This window comes from Phalacrocorax aristotelis, chromosome 18 (genome assembly GCF_949628215.1).
Source record: "Phalacrocorax aristotelis chromosome 18, bGulAri2.1, whole genome shotgun sequence".
NCBI classification, from domain to species: Eukaryota; Metazoa; Chordata; class Aves; order Suliformes; family Phalacrocoracidae; genus Phalacrocorax; species Phalacrocorax aristotelis.
The window spans coordinates 3,247,235-3,264,187 of record NC_134293.1 but is presented as its reverse complement, the minus strand read 5'-3'; the positions used below and the strand labels follow the sequence as shown (position 1 = coordinate 3,264,187).

The 16,953-nt window shown below is 42.2% G+C and overlaps 1 protein-coding gene across 1 annotated transcript in view; it reads right to left on the bottom strand.

Annotated features, from left to right (window-relative positions):
• Positions 1 to 1,716: 1,716 nt before the first annotated feature.
• The window catches only part of CLTC (clathrin heavy chain), a 33,408-nt gene continuing 18,171 nt past the window's right edge, over positions 1,717 to 16,953 (bottom strand). Inside the window, exons 14-32 of the mRNA XM_075113325.1 lie at positions 15,680 to 15,843; positions 13,858 to 13,983; positions 13,148 to 13,290; positions 12,512 to 12,746; positions 12,046 to 12,168; positions 11,804 to 11,949; positions 11,454 to 11,637; positions 10,930 to 11,122; positions 10,384 to 10,541; positions 10,002 to 10,166; positions 9,802 to 9,909; positions 9,511 to 9,678; positions 9,190 to 9,339; positions 8,790 to 8,921; positions 8,520 to 8,630; positions 7,763 to 7,933; positions 7,260 to 7,481; positions 3,070 to 3,145; positions 1,717 to 2,740 (exon numbers count right to left, since the gene is read on the bottom strand). Of these exons, the coding sequence (XP_074969426.1) occupies positions 2,616 to 2,740; positions 3,070 to 3,145; positions 7,260 to 7,481; positions 7,763 to 7,933; positions 8,520 to 8,630; positions 8,790 to 8,921; positions 9,190 to 9,339; positions 9,511 to 9,678; positions 9,802 to 9,909; positions 10,002 to 10,166; positions 10,384 to 10,541; positions 10,930 to 11,122; positions 11,454 to 11,637; positions 11,804 to 11,949; positions 12,046 to 12,168; positions 12,512 to 12,746; positions 13,148 to 13,290; positions 13,858 to 13,983; positions 15,680 to 15,843 (2,900 nt within the window). The 3' untranslated portion in view covers positions 1,717 to 2,615. The remainder of the gene's footprint in view (positions 2,741 to 3,069; positions 3,146 to 7,259; positions 7,482 to 7,762; positions 7,934 to 8,519; positions 8,631 to 8,789; positions 8,922 to 9,189; positions 9,340 to 9,510; positions 9,679 to 9,801; positions 9,910 to 10,001; positions 10,167 to 10,383; positions 10,542 to 10,929; positions 11,123 to 11,453; positions 11,638 to 11,803; positions 11,950 to 12,045; positions 12,169 to 12,511; positions 12,747 to 13,147; positions 13,291 to 13,857; positions 13,984 to 15,679; positions 15,844 to 16,953) is intronic.

The window sequence follows — 16,953 nt, the reverse complement described above, 5'->3', positions numbered from 1 at the left end:
GATGAGTTTCTCTAGCTTCTGTATTATGTTCTAAAGTGGGAAAGGAAACACTGGGCTCAGTGGAGTTGAGGAAAATAGAGCTGGCAGAATTTTACTACCCACAAGAAGGAACCCAGTATTACTTAAGACTTGTGGATTTGATTGAGGATTTTGCACTTTGTCTGGTTTAGCAGCTTAATAGACATGTTAATAAAATTTAAGTAGATTTGGCCCATGTGCTAAAAATGACAAGTTTCCCCCTCTCTGCCTCACAGGAGGGTTTTTTTTAAGAGATACATTCTTTAATTCAGAAAAGATCAGCTGCTGTGAAGCAGTTAAAAGTTGCCCCATACAGCTGGGGGAGGCTGTAGCCAACTTCCTGCATGCACAGTTTCCAACAGAGTGATGCAATAGCTTGTGTCTGGTGTGTTACGTGCTTATAAAGTTAAGGTCAGGGCTGCAAAGCCTGCTCAGGAGCCAGCAGACAGTTGTGGGGAGCAGCTGGAGCCATGCTCCTTTCTGGAGGTGTCTGGAGCTCCGCACTTGCAGGGATCTGCAGGCAGGTCAGGCCCAGTTTAGCCAAGGTAGAGTTACCCTACCTCTCAACAGGTGGTCATACAGGGACTAACTTAAATCCTGTTTTACTTGGGGTTAACGGGTCATCTTGGGTTTAAGGAAGCACTCAGTTAGCGATGTTACAGGACAGAGTTTAGATCATTCTGATTGTGGCTTGTGTAAATTCCACCCATGCAGCTCCACTGTGACTTTAACACCGTAAAAGGCAAGTTCCCTGCACTTCTAGTGAGATGGACTTTCTCTGAGTCCATTTTATAACAAACCTGTTTTGCAAGAACTGTGTGGTTGAGAACATTTCTTCTACAACCTCAGCCACATCCTCCAGTTAAGTGCCTATGAAATATGCACTCAAATATGAGAGGGAACAGGAGTTGTCTCTATCAGTCAAATTTACAGACCCAGAGGGAATATCAGAGGGGTTGAAATGCAAATGGAGTAAACACTGAGAACGGAGACATTTTTATACCATGACACTTATTCAAGGACTGACACAACTCACTGCAGACCTTTGCTCCACCACGCTCGAACAAAGACCTACAGCCGCGTACAGCCTACGGCAAGTTAAGCCCCCCCAGATGCTGCCACCCACCATCACACACAGAACCACTGCAGTGCTCAGCTGATGGGACCACACCATTTACTGTGGAGTGCACAGCAGGAAGGGGATTCAGCCTCAGAGCTGGAACCTGGCACTGCGGCCAGAAGCTTCTACAGCTACAACAAGTAGGGCCAGTGCTGTAATACTCGTTCCACTCAAATATGACAGTATTCATAGAGAAACATTTAAGTCAATTTTATTTGAAGCTAAATATATTTAAGGCAACTTACATACCTAGAACATGATCTCAACTGAACTGACACGCCCTACTACAATCCTAATGTATCATCTGGTCAAATATGCTGTAGTTGACCGCCATGCAGCCAACTATTGGAAAGTGCTATTTTCTTCTCTCTGGTGTAACCTTTCTACAGAAAAAGCATTACGTATTTTCTTGTACTGCCCCTCAGTGCAAGACACCGGTAACGGTCCCCACTGCCACTCTAACAGCCCCTCATCCCCTTGAATGCACGCACTTGCGTGCCCCATACTACTAGCACTGTAATGCTTGGTTCGAGTCCGATGGTCCTTTTTGAAGACAGTAAAGTGAAGCTACCACTATGCAGCATGTCCACAGTCCAGTAATTTATTTTTAAATTGAGTAATTTCAAATTGCACAAACAAAACTGAACAGCAATATGCTTGAATTCTCTCTTCTGTACACTCAAAACAGTGATCTAAAACACCACAATATCCAACATACACGAACCTCAGGGCAGGGTTAGTAAATACACAGATTGGAATCATGGTGCTCTGTTCCTGAATGGAATGTCCCACAAAAGCACAGGATACAGCACAACATAAGGTCAGCTGTTACATATGGAGTGAGCAAAAAGACACTAGCATTTTCTAGATGCATAACTGGAAAAACCTGCATAGGTTAAGGAAAAAAAAAAAACAACTTTTACTCATTTTAAGTCAGGCAAGGTTGTCTGTACGCACTTTAAATTCTTTTAGAGCTATGACTCCAGCCAGGGTAGGATATGCTGATTAGTGTTGTCTCTTGTCAGCAGTCTTGCAAGGTCAAATACAAGTATCTTTGCTTTAGCTTTCTCCGAATATACAGTGAGACTTAAATGCATTTAGAATAGACAGTACATACTGTAAGCTGCTCACATACAATGAACTTAAGATTCAATATTAGAGTTTAACACTATAGAGTGCAAATCAGAATCTTCACAATAGACTTAATGGTAATAAGCAGTCCTGCAAAAGCCCACTTGAACAAAGTTGTTTAAACTATTCCCCTTTTAAAGTAAAGTCTAAATGACATGGAATGTGAAAAAGATTTAACATAAGTGATTCAAATAGTTTGCGCTAGAAAAAACAGTCCTTCATGAAATAAAGGTTACAAGAACACGAGGCAGAACTCTTGCTTTTCCCTGTTATGAGTTAAAGCGGGGAGGGACGGTGGAGTTTCAGTAAGAAAATATGCTAGCTCCAAACTGACTTGTGCTGCATCTTACATGCTGTACCCAAAGCCAGGCTGCGGTTGCCCGTACGGAGGTGCAGTGTAGCCATAGCCGAAAGGTGCTTGTGGAGGAACTGCGACACTGGGTCCTGCTGTCAACATTAGCTGTGGCTGACCTGGAAGACAGAACCATTTCATCTTTATTCCTCGGCACTGAGAGTTCAGCCAGCAGAATTCCTGCAGCTTCCCTGGAGACATCTGTATGTTTAACAGTAACTCCCTAGTATGAGCTAGGGCAGTCTTAAGCCCTGCGGTCCAGATCCAACCCTAGCAGCAGCATTACAGTTGTGATTTATCTCGTATTTTGGAACACACCCCCTTAAGACTTGATTTCACATAAAGAACGGTCCCATTTCCAAGGACTTCCTCAGGAAAAAAAACATGACTAGAAGTGTGGTTTTAAAAGCAAAATGTGTTACTGACAACATATGAACTAAAGCATTACCATAAACGATAGGTTGTGTTTCCGTAGCTTGCTCCTCTTCCTTTCTCAAAGACTCTGACGCATCCAGTTTATCCACCTGGAATTGAGACCAACAGTTAAAAAAACTCCTCTAAAAGAGGTTCTTATTCATGGCAGAGAAGTGGAAAAGCCTTAGTGATATGTTAACACCCATCAAGAAAAGGAGACCATTTACAAGTTAAGATCAATTCAAGTAGCAATGTTGGTACTGGTGCAGTCAAGATTGTCTGTTTCCTGAAAAAAAAGTCCCTAATTGAGGGATCTGTGGAACTTCTTTGAAAGTTCGCTCCAGGCTCAAGGTTTGTACGAAAGGTCCCATACCGGACTAGAGCTACTTTGACATCAGTAAGCTCATCAGTCAGTGTTGCTCCAACTACTTCAAACCAACAACCTTAGGACACGCAAACTCAGATTTTAGCACAATGTCACGTCGAGACCTTTGGCATTGGAGCAATTGCTAATATAGTGCCCAGAACTGGAGAAGTTTCCCTGAACGTAACATTGAGGCAAAGTAATGTGAAGTTGGTATTTGTATACAGAAGACTGCAATAGCATCCGACATGTCACTTGAGCCTCAAGATTTCACTTTCCAAACCCATTCACTCATGCAATTTAAGTTCAAATGCAGAGAATGCATGTGTATAAGACTTGCTGGTTTTTTTTTTCCACTCTAGAACTGTGTGGCAGTCAGCCTAAACCCACAAATACTCAACTGGTTCAAGCTTAATACACAGTAACAAGACAGACTAGCCAGCTTCACCCTGCTGCACAGCAAGTGCAACTGTGCTGTTAGCCCACCCCTACAGAAAGGCAAGAGAAGAAACTTGTTCTGTAGTGAAGTATTGCTTGTTACTAAAACAGAGCCAAGGAAACTCAGCATTACTACAGTCTAAGGCAGGCCCTGAAACTAAAAACCACAAAAATTATGTGCTGGTATTTTACCTGGGAGATAAGATTTAGAATAAAGTCAGAGACAATCATGCCAATTACTTTTTAAGACAGTAAGACAACTCACAAACCAGATTAGTCTTTCATTTCATTTCTGTCCTTAATAACAGAGTTTGAAGACAGGTTTCCTGTACTTACACAGGATCAGCATTACTTATTCAGCTACACCAACATCCACGAGTCGAATAGTTTTCACCTTAACTGTGCTACATTAGCAAATATTTGCAGGCAGCCGTAACAGCTTTCTTCATTTTAGTTGTGAATTACAACACGTGTTCCATAAACCTGTTAATTTGTAACCTCAATTAGAGGCATAAATCCAGGAAGTGGCAGAAGTCCTGAGCTTTACAAGTTCATTCATTGACCGGGCTTTCATGGCAAGCCTTTTTGTTGCCTCACACCAGTATCTGGCTTGCTGCTGTCAAAGTGCACAGGAGTGTATGCCAATGCTTTGAGACTCATTTCCAGACACCGTGCCTAGAACTGCACTGTTTTTAACTCAAATAGCAACACACTGAACACAGAAGCACACGTTTCGAGATGCGAATCCAAGGAGAATGTGCAGAGTTTGCTACTAAGCGGAGGCATTTGGCTTACGCACGCTTGGAAAGCCTCCAGCCCAGGACATATAATGCATTTTTGACCCAGTTTCGATGCCTCCCCTCAGAGCTAAACAAGTATTTACAATCACAAGCGCAAGTTTGAAACCAGCCTGCAGGATGGTTCTTACACCACTTGCTTGAGCATCACCAGGTTCAGCACCCTACACACTTGTAGCAAGATTGTTTTAAAGGCTTTTCCACAGGGACTGCAATAAGCTGCAGAGGAAAAGTAACATGCATTCAATGTTCTTGTGTTATGTGTGCATGAAAAAGAGGCAAAAGTACTGAAGCAAGAGTGAGGTCTGAAGATGACTGCCATACAGGCTCCCCCCAAAAAACCACACGCAGCCCACAGCAATGCCTTGTAGCTTAAGGAATAGTGGGATGTAATTGCAATGACTGCTACACATGCGTAGTTTATGCAAACACTGCAGTTCAATTACCTTTTTTCACACACACGCTTTCTTACTGCCTCACTTACTAGCTGCTGAAGGACCTTACACTATACATTTTAGTCAGGTTAGCCTTGAGTTCCAGTGGTGTAATTAGAGACATCTTGTCACCAAGAAGCAGTTTCCACTTAGTCCATCTTCAAGCCATTTGTCAGTTTGTTCGCCCTTTGCTCAACCACGTTAATGGAAAAACTCAGGCTAGGGCTGACCTCTGGTCTAAGGAGAATCGGAATGATATTTGTACAGAAGCAGATGGACAGAAACCTTAAGACACTGCCCTTTGGAAGGGCAAAACTGCATAGCAAAAGGCAAGCCTTGGAGTAGCCTCAGAAGAGCCATAAGCATTACCTTTTTCTCTCTTTTTTTTTTTTTTAAATGGGGTAGCAAGAGAAGTTTAGTGAAGCTGAAGAGCTTGGAAGGCAGTCTTTTTTGCACAACTACAAGAAATTTACTACAGGGAAGAGAACCACAGACTTTGTCTAATAGCTGAAGTTTTGAGTTGCTATGTGAACTAGAGCGCCGTGTGGATTAGACTAGCACCATAAGAACTAGACACCTGAGTGAGGAAGAGTCTCTTCTGAAGCAGCTAGTATCTATTCTGCCTACTGTCAGCACGCATTAGTAATGGTCAAGAGATCAGAAACTGGATCACAGTCCTTAAACTAGCAAATATCATATTGATTTATGGTTCAGAGACAGTGGTCCAACACTTCATTATTTCTTATTGGAGGAGGTTCTCCCAGTCAGATTGGCTGTCAAATAGTAGCACTTGTATATCCTTTCGATACCAGGTTGACTGTGATCCAACTGATCACCTGTATGCCCTTCCTAAGCATCTACTAGCTTATTAGTAGCAAATGAATCTACTTTTGTCCTACAGCACTAGCTACTTGTAAAGTTAAACAATTTGCATATGCTTTAGTGATATTTTGTTTGGGGGAAAAGCAGTAGCAGCAGTGTAGTAAACATAGGAAAGGAAAAACTCATGCAGAATCCTTAGACTTAGTCCTCCAGACTTAAAGATGGAAAACAAGAATCAACTTTCACCTTTTCCTTTATTGCATCAACCTGCAAAGGAATTCAGAAGGTGCAGCTTAGAAAAATCAAATTTCATATTTAGCATATAAAAGGTAGAAACAAAAGCGTCAGGGAAGAAATAATTAAGGTACAGGCGAGTAAAAACAAAGATACACCAGAAGTATCTGCTTTAGAGAGGCAGCTCTGCGTGTTGCTAGATCTTACTGCGTTGATTTCATTAGCTACGCTACAGTTACATCCTAAACCTTTAGCAGATCATGAAATCTTAATCTTTTAAGACTCCTACTCCAAGACTACTACTCTAAAGAGAGGCCTAGTATTAGCTTGGTACATATCAGGCATATCTGACAAGCAATGCTATTGCTTAGATGGCTCCCCACCTCCCCCAAAATACAGCATTTAAGGATAGCAAGTTGCTCTAGGACTACAGAGTAGTCCTGCCTTTAGAAGGGGCAGCCAGGCAAACCTTCTAGACAAACAGGCCCTCTAGTCTTCATTGACTCAAGCACTGAGTTAAGCTTTTACTTCTCACAGGAGTCTTAATCATTAAGGAATTTACACCATTTCACTGGAAGATATTCTAAAGGCTGGACAAATCTGGCTAGTGACAGCTGGTATTTAACTCAAGTCTGGTTCAAGTCTGTCAGAGCATTACCAAGTACTTCCCCATCCTAAGTCACTTCAAACAAAAGCCAAGTCATAGTTAATGCCATTAAGTATCAGAGCCACATTTTAGGTTAAGTGCACAGCAGACCAAGTTAGCTCAAGATCTAGCTATAAAGCTTTTTTAGTACACAGTCTAGAATTTAGTTAGAGCTTGATTCCAGCAGGGATTCCTGACCGACACAGCATATGAAAAGCCTGAGTCCTGGAACTACTTTAAGACACTGCCCATGGTCAGGCAAATACTACTGATGTAGGTTCTGTAATTGGTAGATAGGGTGAAGTCTGCAAGTGTTTCAGTCTCTTAGAGGGCGAAGTCTCTCCCCAGATGGACTGAAAAACAAGTGTGGACATGGACAGACAGACATCTGACAAAGCCCATATCAATGTTAATAGCAAGCAGACAGTCTCAAGGCATACACCACAGTGACTAACAAGCTTTCGGTGTTGGAGAAGCACCTGCTCTTACCTTGGTCAAGTACTCCTTCATGACCTGAATAAAGTATGGCATGGCAAAGTCCATGATGTTGTGCCTCCACGCTGTTTCCAAGACAACATCCGGCCTCAGGAGATCGTAGCAGGTGAAGAGACAAGCACCAAAGCATTCTTTCTTGTTCTCCTGCAAGAACCACTGCAACAACTCTTCTGCCAACTCAGTATCTTTGGATTCTGAAGCATACTGCATTGCATCCTACAACAGGAGAGAGTCTGTTTAGCCTCAGGTGCCACAGTACAATCACTGACATGGATGTAATATTTAAGCTAGAACCTAAAACTGACATTAACAGAGAGGAAGCAATCTATGACTTGTTTCCCAGAAATCTGTCCATCTACTGCTAGTCTGAGGCAAAATCACCCAGATTAGCAACAGGCACCACCTAGTGGCATCCAAAGAGATGCAGCTTTCCTAGGAAGTCATGGGTCTCCAAAACAAGCCAATTATGCTAAGCCAGACCTGTGTAGTGGTCTTACCTTATACAGTCTGTCTTTCTTACAGAGTTCTACACTCTGTTTCCAGCGATTGTTTCCTTTGAAGAGATAAGCAGCAATTCTTCGGAATTCTATTAGTTCATGTTTCTCCAAACGTTGAGCGAGAGAAATGTTGTCAAAGTTGTCATAAGCGTCTATAGAAGTCCTAAGAGCCTGAGTTAAGCAGAAAAAAAGTTATTCACACCTCAAATGTACAGCTGCATCCAGAGATGCAAACAGTGGTATTTTTCAGTAACAATTGCTGATGTTAAGAGCCTCTGAATACCCAACAGCCGTTCTCTGAAAACAGTAGAATGACTAGACTTTGTAACTGTTTGCCCTTTATGCGAGTTCTTTCCTTAGCACCCACTACTTGCTTTAAAGAAAAGCTGATCTGTCACATTCATAACAAAGTAGTCCGTCTATCCCCAGTAGAAATGACTCAAAAAGCTCCCACAAAGCCACTAACAGTTCTCCACTTAATCCTTGGCTAGTCACCACTAGTTCAGTTTGAAGTGGCAAAGAACATGTACTTAGGGAATGCAAGTAAAACAGCAAGCAGGTAAAATCTACTGAAAACGAGAGAGAAACCTGTGTTTCTAGATATTAAATGCACACCCAGAATATTAGGCTAATACTGACACAGAAGCCAGCTTGAATAGAACTTAGAAATTCGGGAATAGCTGCTTCTATCACCAAGCATATACAACATGCAAGCCAAAACCCATTCCAAATACTACCATTTCAAGACAAGACGTACCTGGTAGTCTTCTTCAATAATGAAGAGGTTGTTCAGGGACTCATTCACTGATTTGTTGTTGTGATTTTGAACAGAGCGCAAGTAAGGCTTAACCAGTGGTAGCTGTTTAACCTTCAAGGAATCAGGTAGATAAATTTATGTCAAAATAACTTTCTGCAGAGGTACCCTAGCATCTTCCTTGTGAGTCAGCTAAGCATTTTAAAATGCTACTACAGCTAAATGCTTTTCCAACTGCAACTTTTTCTTTGATCTGGATAGTAGGAAAGTTACCTTTGTGAAGAAGGTGACAGCACGAGTGTGGTCAAGCCGAGGGGACAATACCATCAGCAGATCATTGAGCAACAGAGGTTTAAATTCCAAATAGAACTGAACTGCCTTGTAATACAGCTCCACATTGGCCACCTAGAGACGAGTAAGGATGCACATTCAGAGCAGAAGCTTGATTGCAGAGGAATCCAAATGAAAGAGAGACATAACCTCAGCTATTCCAGCACAACTAAGCCACCCATCCAAGACTCATTCTTGTCTCTAAAATCTCTTTAGTTTCTGCAGTTGACTTGCTTTCAGATTATGTGGCAATAGCAAGAACTTTGAACCAGCTACTAGAGAAGGAAGAGATCTGAAGTGCACAGAGCAAGAAATTTAATTCCTTCCACTAGGAAAGCAGTACCTTAGTGATGATATCTTTGAACTGGCCTTCTTTCCAAGCATCTGTTGGGTGATTCATCATTGTGATTATGGCATTATCATATTCCTCATACTTATCATACAAGAACACCAATTCAGCCCAGAGATGAGCTTGTTCTGCAGCTCTCAGAACCTAAGCAAAAGGCATATTGGAAATTTCAGTTAACATATATTGCTATCAGTGCCCATCAGTGCTCAGGCTTTAGTGCTATTAATAACCTCAAGAGTTACTATTGCAAAAGCTAGGGTACAGACAATCCTGACACATGCGTTTGAAGTTAAATTTAAGGCCTCAGACTTTCACCTTGGGGATGTTGACTCTGGACCAGAACAGCTCTAAGTGCTCCCTCATCTTCTGTGGCTTGAATTTGGAGTAGAGAATTGCCAGCTCTGTAAACATCCCCATGTGTGCTCGCTCAAGTCCAAGTGCTGCTTCCAACATAGTTATCAGCTCTTCAAAGTAGCCACGATCCTAGCAGATACATAGAGATGTTTCACATTAGGAATCGACCTGACGACTCAATGTCCAGTTTTGGACAGAATTGCCATAAAACAATTTATACTTTGACTGTACAACAGGAGCCTGCTTAATTACCTGGTAATAGTTAATTAGCTCTTCCAACTCATCTGCATGCACTACGATATGGAGCCCACACATCTGGGCCAGGCGGAACTCTTTTCCATCAACACAAGCAAAGCAGACCTGGAATTAACAATTGCATTATTGATTATAAATCAAAGCTTCTGAAGAGGCTACAGCTTTGACACCAACTTATGCAATCACAGTAAGTTTACCTCTTTCCATGTGCGAGTACTGTTTGCTTTCCGAGCACCATCCACAGCTGCCTGGTATTCACCTAGGTGAACTAAAGTTGAAGCTAAACGGCCAAAGTTGGACACATTGTTATACAACAGCTTAGCCGCTTCATACATCTTTTCATCGTAACAGCGATCACCAACCTACAGGAGAGCATAACCAGGTTATTTCTGCAGATTTTCAGTCATGGGCTTACATAAAATGTGTAGCGTTCAAGCCATGATTAAAATGGAAATGCCTTTAAAGTCTAAGATCTATCTGCATATCCAAAGAGATAGAATTCCCAATGCCCCTCTGGTTAGCAATGCCTAAGGAGCCTGCTGCTGTGATTCAGCAGAACTGGAAGTCAGTCTCACTCACTTGCTGGATATGTGCATTGTTGGGTCCATTGATAAACTCCTCTAGCTCTGCTAGACGGTTTGTTTTAGCAAGAGCAAAGATTAATTCCGTTTCCACATATGACTCCCGGGCCTTCTTGCGTGCCATCTGGAGATACTTCACCAGTTCTTCCCAGTTTCCTATGAAACAGAGTTCAGGATGCTTACTTCCCACCATTAAGGGCACTTGTGCTTCAACTACACTACCAGCTCAACCTAGTTTGACATAAGTATTTCCACAGCTATTCCCCAACCATCAAGACTAGCCTTCAGACTGCACATGCTACGTTAGATTAATAGGGTCACCTTTTGATGGGCCTAACTAAATAAATCCTGGTATTTAACTTCATGCAAAGACCTCCTTGTAGCAACTGCTCTGACAGAGGTCTCCAGCTACCTATAGGAGGTAGAGATAAATTCCTGTACTGCTTCAAGATACAGGTTTGGCAGAACTGCTGTTTGAGCAACAGACCCCGCAAAAGAGCTGAGCAACATCAACAGCAAAGATTTAAATAAAACTTAATCATACCACTGGCATTGGCAGCTTGAACAACTTCCATGTACGAGGAAGGATCATCTGCTTTAATATACGAGTCAATTGCTTCCTTGACCATCCCTTTCTGAAGCTGTGCTTTAGCCAGCTGACTCCATACAGCGGGCTCATTGCAGCGTTCAGCAAATTCATACGCACGATCCAGGTTTCCAATGTGCTCTATTAACACCTAAAGAAAGGGTTACTGTGATCAGCCACTCTCTATAAAAGTCAGTTTTACAAGACACCGAGCTGTGTTTCATGTCAGTTCTTCAATGGATCCACAGCTGGTTTTAAAATAGGGACTACTCTGTACAACCCACACAGCATGAGTGGTTTTATGCTTCTGTTTCACTTACTAGAGGGTTCAATACACATTTGTTCTATTTCATAAGATAAGACACTGAGCAGCTTTGGTCACTTTGCTAAGTGGTGTTAAGTACCAAAGTTGCAAGTTAACAGCAAAGTCCTTGTGCGAGGATGAACACAAAGAGTTATCACAGATTGAGATTTTAAGATACCTGTACAGCTGACGTGTTGACATCAAATTTCCTGAAGATAGCAAATGCCTCCTCAAAAAGCTCATTGCTGATAGCTATATTGGCTATGTCTGGAGCATCATAATTATCCAGGCGATTGATGTATTCCATGACACGCGTGCGATCAGCCTTAATAGCTGTAAGAATGAGAAGGTTCTGCAGATTCCTAAATAGAGAAAGAAAATATAAGTACATATCACATAATGACCAAGAAATGCACCCTCCCCTCTGCAGAAGGTATTAGTTTATTTGCTGTTCCACACTGCACCAATTTAACATCTGCACCAGGTATAATTTCAAGTTCCCTGTGACTTAGTTTTGACTTTACACACCTGTGCTCACTGAACACAGAGTTATCAAGAACTATTTTCTCCAGCAGTTCAATAAGCTCATTAGGAAGATCTGCAGTCATGAAAGCCTTCACAGTAACAGAGACTTCCTCAGGGTCCTGTGTCTCTGACAGTGCAGTCTGTACAACCTGTAGGCAGAGTCAAGCCATTAACATATCAGTTAAGTCCGGTACTAGCAAGTCAAGTTAGGACAGCAAAGACTTCTAATGTTTTGTCAGTTATACCTGGTCAATTAGCGGTCTTCTGTAAGGGTTGCTTTCCAGTAGCACGCTGGCCCACAGTTCAGGGTCTTTACGGCGAACCAAGTAGCGGGAAAGACTTTTGAAGAGGGAGTTCTCATTGCACACCTAGTGAAAGGCAAAAGTTTATTCAGAGTGAAGTCACAGCTGAGCCTACAGTGGATGAGCTAACTGTATGGCAACATCCAATAAGCCTGCCTGAGATGCAGACTAAAAATCTCAGGCTCTGATACTAGCATTAGCCACCCATTCTAGGATGCCCAGGGGAGTCTCCCATTTCTTGTTAAGTTGCAGAGGACGGTTAAATAGCTACCTATTCCATTAGAAGTGAGCAGTTCCTAGCTTAACTCTTTAGGAAATAAATGCTTTTGTCAGTCATAACCCTGCATACCTATCCCACGGTACCCAGGTTAGGACTTAACCCACCAGTCAGCTGCCTTGGCATACGTACATTAATAAGTTCCAAATCACACTGTCCACGCTCGTAAGCCACACAGGCCAGGTGAGGGTCCCTCTTTTCACAGTACTTGCCAACAACACGACTATCATAATAAGGATTCTCACGCAGGAATCTTTCTGGGTTGTTGTTGCTATCAATGTATATTTTGGCCAGTGCATTGTGAGTTGCAGGCTCCTCACAACCCTCGTGAATTCTTGCCTCCAGCCAGGGCAGAAGCAGTTTCAACCTAGAAGAAAGTGATTTTCGCATTAGAGAGGCTGAGTGAATAAGCAAGCATCCACTTGCAGTTTCTTCACTACAGAAGTCAGCTCCAGTGTAGGACAGAGTCAGTAACTAAACCCAAGTCATAGTACTCCATTTGACCTGCGTTCTGGTTCATTATTAGAACAACATAACTTTATGACACCATGAACATCACATGCCAACAACTCATTATCTGGAGGCTGCTTAAGGGAGATCCCCACACAGCTATGAAGTAAAGCAGACACTTGCTGCTTGCTCACCCAGTGGCAGCTTCTTGTTAAGTCAGCACCAGCTTTAGCTGTGTAACAAGGACATGCATTGATGGCTGAGCAGTAAACACTGCTGGCCTGGCAGTGGTTAAAGACACTTGTAGAAGCTGAATACCTGTTTCTTTTTTCAACCTCCGCAACAAGCTCATCAGTTGAAAATTGACCTCTCACAACAAGGATAAGATTCTTTATCACATCTTCAGAGCAATCCACATCAAGCAGTCCCCCAATAACAACAGGCAGACGGCTTGGATTCACCTAAACAGGATCATTTCAAAAAGTCAGTGTGTTCTCACGCAGTATAGGCAGTCAATTCTTATCCCTAGAAGCACACATGAATGCTGCTTGTTAAGATTGACCTCATCTTCCTGCCTTTACTCCCAGCTTCCTGAGGTTCTGGGCAAGCTTGAAAGACAGTCAGCAGGGGCTCACACCACAATTCAGTGGCTCACTCGTGCTCAATCCCCATGGGAAAGCTCCTGAGCAAGCCAATTTGTCCCTGCAGGAACTATAAAGGAGAACTTTCCCCGCTAAAATACTGGAAGCTAAAGTTACCCCAGGAATTCTAAAGTTATTCTACCAAGTCTTCCTCCTTCAAGGGGCACATTAGGAGGGGTCACAGCTCAGCCTGACTGAAGAATAAATAAGACACCTGACTCATGTAAGGGCTAACTTAGCAGAGGCCACTAATAGGTACTTGAACATCAGTCTCAAGTAGGAAGCTGTTTGCAAAATACTTAGAAACATAATGCATATAGTTGCATATAATACTAGAAAGAACGATCGGTTTGACTCATTAAAGCCAAGTGACAAATTGTAACTTACCTTCTGTACATAAATCTCAATATATTTTTGCAGATTATTTCTATACAAGTACAGCACCAGGTCGTGGACAAAGTCAAAGCGATCACATACAATGATGAGCGGCAACTGGTCAGTGAGTTTAGCTTCCTATAAAGAGGACAGCTTCAGTAATTTGGTAATTTGGGCTTAAGCAGAAAAATACAGTCACTTAAACTGTTAAAGCAGCTGAATTTGGAAAGCCAAAATTCAGTCAACCAAATAATGACAGCTTATTGTTCAACAAATAGTTTGCAATATGTAGCAAGTAGGAGTACTCACACCCACTTCAGGGCCTACAGCAAGAAGCTTTCTGAAGTTTAACCTTGCTCCTTTGCATGGTAGAGTCTACCAAGTTTTACAACACAGTACAGCTATTACAAGCCTAAGCTATAATAGCATTTTTAGCTGCCACTGGTGCTTGGTGTGCAGGATTAGCACTCTGGGATTTCAGAAGACCTAGTCCAAGACTAGATTAAATTGTGGATCACAACATAAAACTTACATACAGAATTGACTTCAAGTGCCATGTGTCTTGTGATACCGTCTGACTACGGATTTAGAGAACAGTAAGAATCAAGCTAGTAGCAGTACTACTTAAATTGCTAATCAGATTAGCTATCTAAAAGCATTCCAACTTTCAGCATAAGATTACAATGGTTACAGTACAGAATCTTAGTCTATGTGGCAGACAGTATTCCGGATGCATATTTCAAATCACTTATTCTAACATGCACATCCCAGAATATAATCCTACATATAAATTATGCTTAAGGACTTTGCACAGGAAGGCCTGTACTGGGAGATTTACCTGGTACATGTCCTGCACATTCCAGACATGGAACAGCACAAAAAACAATAGCTTTCATCAGGAATTTGACAGCTTGATAACTTATCTTAGGTGGCTTGATCAATTTACATACCTTACACCTCAGTTGACACCAGGTTATTTTTACAGAATTCTCATTTGGAAGGTTTTGCCATCCTCAGATATATTTAGTAAAATCTAAGACTATGCTATGTAACTGACGAACATGAAGGCAGGAAATGTTCCCAGATAAAGTTTTCCCCTCCCACAGTGTTTCTCGTATTTCTAGCAGTGTTACATTTGTCAATAAGCTCAGCACTAATAACAAGCTACAGAATCTGAAGCTGGAGCACACCACCTCTTTCCACTTCTCAGAAAGGTTTCAGCAATGCTGTGCATCCCAGCTATAACCGTCAGTTAGCGCGTATTTACACTGACTGGCATCTCAGCAGAGCTAAACCACGGTTCACCTGGCTGAAGTTTCAGGAAGCGCGTACAAGTAAGATGAGTGGGGTAGATGAGCTTTGAAAGCATTTATAGAATGACCACTATCCGCTTGTTATTTCTGTAGTTGCTCTGTTAAATGCTTATTTACAGTATGATCAGCTTAAGTTATGAGCTCATTTGGTATTACAGCTGTTCTCAACCTTCAAGCTACCCGTTTCCTACCTTACAGCAGACACCTGTAACAAGTTCTAGATCAACCAGTGTTATTATTACAGTTTAAGAGTTCAAGCCAGGTTAACCTTACTAAGAGCGGTAAGAAGCTAATCTGAATGATTCTCCATTTTTTAGATACTGTTCCAGGCTCAGGCTCTATTAGGAGGTACTGCCAATATGCCAGATACCTCCAGTTTAAGATGAGAAATGGATCCTTAAGCGCAACGGTTAAGACTCATCTGCATTCTCACAGAGCTGCCTCATCTCCCTGGTGACACACAGCCTGTTTTACCAGAACCCCAAACAGGCTGACATAGTCCCGCGCTACCCAAACGTTACCTTGAGGAAGTTTTTAACACGTTCTGGATCATAGCAGTTACTTTCCCTGCAAATTCTTTCCACTTCTTTAATCTGTCCTGTCTTGCATGCAGCTTGAATATACTTGAAGTGCACATCTGGATCCTGGCTGAAGTTTACAATAGAGCCCAGGAAATAAAACAAACCTCGAGGGAAACAGTCAACATGTTATTCTGCTAAAGCACTCAAGTTGGATCAATATTAGTTCTTAAGCAAGCCTTCCAAGTTACGATTACATGAAAATTTGAATCTGACTACTGCAGAAGTTTACAAGGAACTGAAAAAAAGGATTCAGGCATTGTAGTTTTGTTACGAAGACCAGATCATCCTAGCTTGAGTTGAACCTGTTGTTGTTCCCCACGTATTACACAGACTAGTGTGTCATATGCAGCTTTGTTAAATTCTGATGTATCATCATGAATTGCCATAGGCCAGCTTTGTTCAAACATCCAGCACATGCCTTCCATACACCCCCTAGACAGGAGGCAAGGAAGAGTTTGGAAAAAACCAAACCTAGCTGTGCCCAAAAGCTACTATCAATCCTTTCACAAAAACAAGCACACAGTGCAAGACCTGCTTGCCACGACCCACAGCTGAAGTTCACTTAAAGCTGATGCCTTATGATACTCAACTACTTTAGCCAAGTGACTTCCAAGTCACTTAGCCAAGAAAGATCCATGTGTTTTTTGAAAAACACACACATAGGCTACCCCTGCAAGAAACCTGTCTACAATAGCATCTTATTCGACTAACCATACTCCAAATTCCAAGAGTCCAATATTATGTTGTGTTCTCAGTCTTTAAGGAGGTTCTCTTTAAAGCTTAGCAAGATGCTGTTCAGCTGCACATCTGTGGAGATTTGACCACTGACGTACCACCACACTGACTGAACACAGCTAGTCGTCTTGAGAAGTGCAGAATACCAAAACCCAAAGGCTACTCAAATTTAAAGATGATCATTTTCCATAGAATCACAGAATGGTTTGGGTCAGAAGGGACCTTTAAAGGTCATCTAGTCCAAACCCCTGCAGTGAGCAGGGACATCTTCAACTAGACCAGGTTGCTCAGAGCCCCGTCCAGCCTGACCTTGAATGTTTCTAGGAATGGGGCATCGACCACCTCCCTGGGCAACCTGGGCCAGGGTTTCACCACCCTCACTGTAAAAGGTTTCTTCCTTACATCTACTCTGAGTCTACCCTCTTTTAGTTTAAAACCCCTTGTCCTATTGCAACAGGCCCTCCTAAAAAGTCCATCCC